An 8509-nucleotide genomic window follows, 5' to 3' on the forward strand; every position below is an offset into this window, starting at 1 on the left:
GTGGTTGAGGCTGGCATCAACACCATATACTGGTGTACCAAATTACTGTTCGGCTTACTCTTCAGTTGTTCCTGTCAAAGGGCACTTGCAATAATAGCAGGAATCCTATATATATGACAGCTATATCTGAGGAAATATTGCCAATTTGAATAAAGAGATGAGAATATTACTCACCCTTGGTTGGTCGCTGCAGCACGTGCTAACCGATTCGCCCTATATACACCCGACATAACTGGCCAGGAACATAAAGATAATAAACGGGTTTCGGTAATACCCTTCCCTTATAGTAGACGTACAGTAGTTGCGTGTTGATAACAGAAACACCTTTACTCCTGTGACTCAGCTGTTCCAGGGAGAATTATAGGAGCTAGACTTGCTCCAGCAACCATGTCGATAAACAGTGACTGACTACTGAAGCCTTTCCTCTATTGATGCATCCCTTATTCTCTAATGCGTCAAGAAGTAGTTAGAGAATGCCTTCATTTACTCTATTTTGGTACTAATAATTAAGTTAATTCAAGTGAGATGTTTTATGATGATTACAGTCCAGAGACTGCTGAATTAAGAATGTTCCCAGCAGAATTAGCTGGTGAAATTAATAGCGCTATGTGGCATGATATCTCGGTTTCCATGGGAGGAAAATTCCACTGCGTCACGTCTTCTATGAGGTAACTTGTTATCTACACAACAACATCAATATTAACTGCATATTGTGTTTAATATTAGTAAATGGTGTCTGGTTTTCCGATATAATTCCCCAGGGGGCCGAACACCAAAGTCCAGTATTTAGAACAGACGAACACCGATACTCCTCCTTTGAATTATTAGATTAACTTGATGTTAGTAGTTAGTAATCACACATTTTGTGTGTCAGTTCGAACAAGACGGATTTCCCATACTAGAATTGCAAGGGTTGGAAGTTTAATCCGATTTCATTTCCCTGTAAACTCTTGGGAGGCTAAAATTCTGGCCTAATTACAATTTATTTAACCCAGAGGACTGAATATGAACAAGTACTACAGTCAAGTATGATTTTGGGACTGCAGTGGGATTAGTAACATTAGTTATATTAACTTGAAGCTTGTTCAGGTAACTGGTCACTGATATATAAACACTGAGGCCCATTAATACATCTTGATTAAATAATAAGTGTATCAAAATCAGTAGTCGGATTTATATAGTCAGTTAAGCTCCATTTTGCTTATTTGCAGAAGTTTATTTGGCTGACAAATTGAAGTTTAATTTAGTTAATTGATTCAGAGGACTGAATAGTCAATCATTAAAGTCAAGTACGGTTCTGAGACTGCAGTAGGTTCAGTGACATTGGTCGCAGTGACTTGTAGCTATTTAGGCTACTATTCACTGATTTGCTACTGCGGCCTCATGAACACATCTTCAGCTTTAAATGATGATATTAAGATCAACCTCTGTTATTATCGTCAGTTGTATTCTCCTTAGTATAACGCTACTGGAGTTGTATAATCAGTTGACAAATTTAGATTTCTACTGGTATTGTTTATCTGCAGACAAAGGTCTCCTCAGGCTTAATACTGGGCCTGAGAGTAATTTACCTCCTGCAGAAGTTAGCATGGTTATACCCTGATATTTAGTAGGGCTACCGATGAACTTATGGTAGTAGTCTACACCTACAATGATTCCGAAGTCGGTGAGGTGATAAAACTTAATTTTAACTCCCAATTTCATTCCTCTATTTCTCAGGAATTTAGCAGTAGCTCCCAGACCTTGCACTTGTAGGTCAGCTGGAATTGTGTCCACCAAAATGGCTTGTACTTGACAGACGTAGCTGCTTAATCGTACTGATGGCTGTACCACCTGGTAGACTTGTGGTCCTGTATCTGCTAGAAGCCCTGAAATACTGTGTGTCGTTTGGGTTACAGGCCCTAATTATAGTTCATCTGCCAACTTTTTAGTGACAAATATTCTCTGGGACCCTTGGTCAAAAAACCCACGGGTTTTGGTCCTTGGCCTTCTTATTCAGGATAGTAATTTGGGCTTTAGGCAAAGTCGCATTACTCTTGGACTTTGCTGATTGGACACCAGTTGTCTGTTGCACCTTGCAGTACTGTACTGTGGAGGGAATCCTATCTTCCACTTCGGGTTTGGAATACGTTAATTTCGTATGTTTGCACAGTGCTGCATGGTGCTCACCTCTTCTACACCTGTTGCAAGTGTATAGTTGGGTCTCAAAATTGTCTATGTTGTGTGATTTGAGACACCTTGCGCATTTCCCCAATTCCTGGAGTCGCTTAATACGAGTGTCTCTTTTTGGATAATTGGTGCGACGTTATGTTGAATGTTACCTTTTGCAGAACATACATGTTCCCCCAGCTTCTGCATGCTTGGAAGTTACCGGTTTGGGTGAACTAATAACAGTAGGCTTGGAGGATTCCGCTGCATATGTGTCCCTCACTGCCAGATTTTCTCCAACTTGGCGTGAAAGTAATTGATTGATGTTTATTTGGGGTATTTGTTTTACCCTTTAATTTACTACTTTTTTCTATTTTTAAAGACTCGCAAGAGGCTTCCTCATTTGCACGTCGTTTGTCTATGACAGAACGCAAACCTTCAGTGATGTCCTGTACTGCCAGAATGGTGTTATGTTGATATGTGAATACTTCATCTAGTATATCGCTGGACAACTTTCGTTGAATGACTACTTTGGTCATCCACTCACTAGTGGTTATGACAACCTTAAGACTGAATGTTCTTAGCAGTGACTCAAACTCCATGCTGAAGGATTTGTAATGAGTCAGCAGTCTGATCAGGTTGAGGTAAGTCCAGCAATTGAAGTACTAAATGTATGACAGTTTTCTCAATGTCAGCATTATCCCTAGGGAGCTGGACTGGGAAATTAGTGCTGTCGCTATTTTGATTTACATTTTCTACGTCTGGTTCAGCTTCACCATTAATTACAGTTTGGAGGCATGTTAACTTTGTTGCCTCAGGTATTAGGTTTTTAGAATCCACAGAGGCTGTGGATAAATTGTTAGAACTGTTTAATTTCTGGTGGTATAATATTAGGTGATGCTGAGCTGGGTGAGGTTTCATCCTCGTTGATTAACTCGATGAATAGATCTAATCTGGCTTGAGATTTATTTTCAAAAGGAGCCAGATCATCCACAATATTACACACAGAAATCACAATAGCATGATGCATCAAAGTTCCAAGAGGTTGGTTCCAAGGGGTTGTCATAGCCAGGAGGTGGAAATGGGGGACGAGCTCCCATAACTTATAAAAACACTCTTATACGGTGTGCGTCTCAAATAGCCTCTGACAACCAAGTCCAATTCCTGGCCTGCACGGGTGGCTTAGTCTTTAAGTCCAGTGGAACTGCTTTTACTGACAGGAGAAGGGGCGAGGGCGTGCCTCTGGCACCTTAAAACCAGCTGCTCCGGGTAGATGGAACTCGATAGCCTGGGAAGGCAGCCCATCTAGGGGAAGGAAAATCCTGATTTTATAGCTCCGCTGCCTTGTGGCCATACCCCTTTTTTGGGAAAGGCTTCAGGAGTCAACCTCGAGGAAAAATCCGGAGTTGGAGCCCCTAAGGCTGTTCGTTGTTGACTTCGATCTCTTTCTGGCAGCTCCTGCGACGGTGCTGGAACCATGTGTATTGGCAAGTTGCCTTTCCATTGGATAATTTCAGCAACGTTGAGAGGGGAGACCTGCTGTATGGGTAACAGCTCCTCCTCCATATCTACCTACTCAGGCTTTGCTCCCTGGAGACACTCCAACTTCGCCTCACAGCGTCGAACCAACATGGGAAGCGTCAGTCTACCGGTTTTAAGTTTTCTGCTCGATTGGCAAAGAGTGCGACGCCAGGGGTTGCTTCCGACGGTGGGAGGGGTTATCGAGCCCCACTGGGCAGCTACCACCCGCCTCAAGCTGGTCGAACTGCAGCCAATAAGGTGTTGCCTCGTCACAGTCCGTTAACCTCACTGGGTGCGTGGGGTTTAGGGTGAAAACTGACAAGCGGCCCGACAACTTTGCACTACCAAACCAAAAAAGAAAATATCAACTGCCCTAAAGCTGGGCACATGGAACGACAAAAACTGACACCAGATTTCTCTGACGACCTGCAAGAAATCAACGACCCCCGAAAAACAGCAATCATCGATAGAGAGCTGAACAAACTGCAGATGGATATTGTTGCTATCCAAGAGACCAGGTTTCCAGGATCAGGATCTGTGAGAGAGAGGACCTTCTCTTTCTCCTGGCAAGGAAAACCTCTAGATGAGACCAGAGAACACGATGTGGGATTTGCCGTCAGGAATGCACTGTTGGGACACATTATGACACCGACGGGGGAAACCGAATGAATTCTGTCTCTGCAACTGCACTCCCAAACAGGACCAGTCATTGTAATTATTGCATATGCACCAACCGTGACTTCTCCAGTAGAGGTAAAGGAAAAATTCTACGATGACCTCAACAAAGTCATGGCATGAATCCCTGTAAAGGAGACACTGTTCATCCTCGGCGACTTCAACGCCAGAGTGGGTGCCGAGCACAACTTTTGGCTCATTTGTCTGGGTTTCTGGACTTTGTCGATAGGACACTGATTTGCAGTCGACCCTTGCAGTACTGTACTGTGGTGGGAATGTTATCTTGCACCTTGAGGTTTGGAGACTTTATTTTAATGTTCCTACACATTGCTGAATGATGCTGACCCCTTGTTACACCTAATACAGGTGTGTAATTGGGTCTCACAGGTGTTGGTGTTGTGTTTCCTGAGGCAACTCGTTCAATTTTGCAACTCTTTGAGTCGCTTGATACATGTGTCGCGATCAGGATAATTGATGCAGTGGTATACTGAATGTTCTTCTTGGCAGAACAATCATGTTCCATAGCTTACAGAACGCCTTGGATGGTATAGTGACTGTAGGCTTGGAGTGATCCATAGCATATGTGCCCACACTGCCATGGCTCCACTTAGGTGTGGAAATAAATTGTTTAGATTTAGTTGGAGAATTTGTTGTACTCCGTGGTTTCCTATTAATATTTTCTGAAGGTTTGCTTAGTGAATTTAGGCTGAGGTCTTTGATCATGGATTCTACCTCCAGCCTAAAGACTTGAAGTGAATCAGCTGTAGTCTCCGGTGAGAGTAAATGCAACACCATACACCTCCACACTATTAACTTTCACACCATGCATTTTCATACCATACATCTTCACACCATACACCTTTACACTATACACCTTTGTTATGATCCTTGTCCTGTGGGTATGGTTCCTCTGCATTTGCAGTAGTAAAATATATAATAATGCGGCCTTGACTAATACAAATGTCTAGGGTAAATAAATCAACTGCTTAATCAGCAAAGCAAAATACTTTAAGTGAGGGTAACAAAGAAACATACAAACAAATAAATGGAATACAGGTAGCCAGAAATATTATTGCAAAGGAATGAAATAACACAATATAATTATATATAAGCACAGATCACTATTTTATAACTTAAATGAATAGATGGGTATGTAAATAATGGTCTGACCAGACCAGCTATGTTACTACACAATAAACAGGAACTAAAGACTTATCGCATAACATGTCCACCCCAGCCAGCTTCACCCACGCGACTGGTGTGTTCACCCCAGCCAGCTTCACCCACGCGACGTGTCCACCCCAGTCAGCTTCACCCACGCGACGTGTCCACCCCAGCCAGCTTCACCCACGCGACTAGCGTGTCCACCCCAGCCAGCTTCACCCACGCGACGTGTCCACCCCAGCCAGCTTCACCCACGCGACTAGCGTGTCCACCCCAGCCAGCTTCACCCACGCGACGTGTCCACCCCAGCCAGCTTCACCCACGCGACTGGTGTGTCCACCCCAGCCAGCTTCACCCACGCGACGTGTCCATCCCAGCCAGTTTCACCCTCGCCACTGGCGTGTCCACCCCAGCCAGCTTCACCCACGCGACGTGTCCATCCCAGCCAGCTTCACCCTCGCCACTGGCGTGTCCACCCCAGCCAGCTTCACCCACGCGACTGGCGTGCTAGAGCATGCAAGGCATGGTGTCTACAAGTTATCAACTAAGAACCACATGAAATCTCTAGATACTCTGCTATCTGTGAGTAATACTTAAGAACCTAATTATAACTATACTAATATGCATATAACACTGCTAAGATGTACATACAAGAAAACTGAATAATTATAAAACCAATAATTATAATTATAATTATAGATGAATCAGTGAGGCTATGTTGGGCACACTGCACGCATCATTGGAACATCCAAATACGGTCATCCCTCCATGAGATGCCACGGTCCCGCCCCAAACATTAATAAACCTGCAATAGTATTAACTAAAATATCTCATACAGGCACACTACAGCATGCTACATTTAACTCAAACATATATATATATATGCTGGAAAGCAAATGGAATAACTGAGGAAAGAATAATTAGCATACATGTTTATCATGATAACTGTTAGAATCAAGAATTATGGATTCATAACAACCTTCACATCTTTCACCTTCACACCATACAGCTTCACACCATACAGCTTCACACCATACAGCTTCACACCATACAGCTTCACACCATACAGCTTCACACCATACACCTTCACACCATACAGCTTCACACCATACACCTTCACACCATACACCTTCACACCATACACCTTCACACTATACACCTTCACACCATACAGCTTCACACCATACACCTTCACACCATACAGCTTCACACCATACAGCTTCACACCATACACCTTCACACCATACAGCTTCACACCATACACCTTCACACCATACACCTTCACACCATACACCTTCACACTATACACCTTCACACCATACACCTTCACACCATACACCTTCACACCATACAGCTTCACACCATACAGCTTCACACCATACAGCTTCACACCATACAGCTTCACACCATACACCTTCACACCATACAGCTTCACACCATACACCTTCACACCATACACCTTCACACCATACACCTTCACACTATACACCTTCACACCATACACCTTCACACCATACACCTTCACACCATACACCTTCACACTATACACCTTCACACCATACACCTTCACACCATACACCTTCACACCATACAGCTTCACACCATACACCTTCACACCATACACCATCACACCATACAGTTTCACACCATACACCTTCACACCATACAGCTTCACACCATACAGCTTCACACTATACACCTTCACGCCATACACCTTCACACCATACACCATCACACCATACACCTTCACACCATACACCTTCACACCATACACCCTCACACCATACACCATCACACCATACACCTTCACACCATACACCTTCACACCATACACCATCACACCATACACCTTCACACCATACACCTTCACACCATACACCTTCACACCATACAGCTTCACACCATACACCATCACACCATACACCTTCACACCATACGCCTTCACACCATACACCTTCACACCATACAGCTTCACACCATACACCTTCACACCATACACCATCACACCATACACCTTCACACCATACACCTTCACACCATACACCTTCACACCATACACCTTCACACCATACACTATCACACCATACAGCTTCACACCATACACCTTCACACCATACACCTTCACACCATACAGCTTCACACCATACACCATCACACCATACACCTTCACACTATACACCATCACACCATACACCTTCACACTATACACCTTCACACCATACACCTTCACACCATACACCTTCACACCATACACCTTCACACTATACACCTTCACACCATACACCTTCACACCATACACCTTCACACCATACAGCTTCACACCATACACCTTCACACCATACAGCTTCACACCATACACCATCACACCATACACCTTCACACCATACACCTTCACACCATACACCCTTACACCATACACCTTCACACCATACAGCTTCACACCATACACCCTCACACCATACACCTTCACACCATACAGCTTCACACCATACACCCTCACACCATACACCTTCACACCATACACCTTCACACCATACAGCTTCACACCATACAGCTTCACACCATACACCTTCACACCTTCACACCATACACCCTCACACCATACACCTTCACACTATACAGCTTCACACCATACAGCTTCACACCATACACCTTCACACCATAAACCTTCACACCATACACCTTCACACTGGCATGGCAACCATTAACATAAAAGGAAGAGCAGGTTCTATTGCCTGTCGGAAGAAAGGTAAATTGTTGGTTATGGGGTAACTTCAACTTTAGAAAAATTGATTGGGAAAACAGAGAGCCACGCGGAGGGACAGAATCATGGAGAACTAAATAATTGGACGTGGCAGCAAGAAACATTCTATGCCAACATGTCAAGGGGCATACAAGAATGAGAGAAAATGATGAAGCAGCCAGGCTTGATCTGGTAATCGCCCTGAACAAGTCAGCCATAAGGGAAGTTAAATCAGAACTCCCCAATAGAAATAAGTGA

General features: G+C 43.8%; 1 protein-coding gene across 1 annotated transcript; it reads left to right on the forward strand.

The window, feature by feature from the left end:
- The first annotated feature begins 6446 nt into the window (after positions 1 to 6446).
- LOC138355805 (foot protein 1 variant 1-like) lies at positions 6447 to 8216 on the forward strand. The gene has a single exon (XM_069311335.1). The coding sequence runs from the start codon at positions 6447 to 6449 to the stop codon at positions 8214 to 8216; it is 1770 nt and encodes a 589-aa protein (XP_069167436.1).
- The last annotated feature ends 293 nt before the right edge of the window (positions 8217 to 8509 follow it).

Source organism: Procambarus clarkii, chromosome 69 (genome assembly GCF_040958095.1).
Source record: "Procambarus clarkii isolate CNS0578487 chromosome 69, FALCON_Pclarkii_2.0, whole genome shotgun sequence".
Lineage (NCBI taxonomy): Eukaryota > Metazoa > Arthropoda > Malacostraca > Decapoda > Cambaridae > Procambarus > Procambarus clarkii.

Coding starts and splice junctions, on each gene's coding strand:
- LOC138355805 (XM_069311335.1), top strand. CDS start 6,447: ATGATAACTGTTAGAATCAAGAATTATGGATTCATAACAACCTTCACA.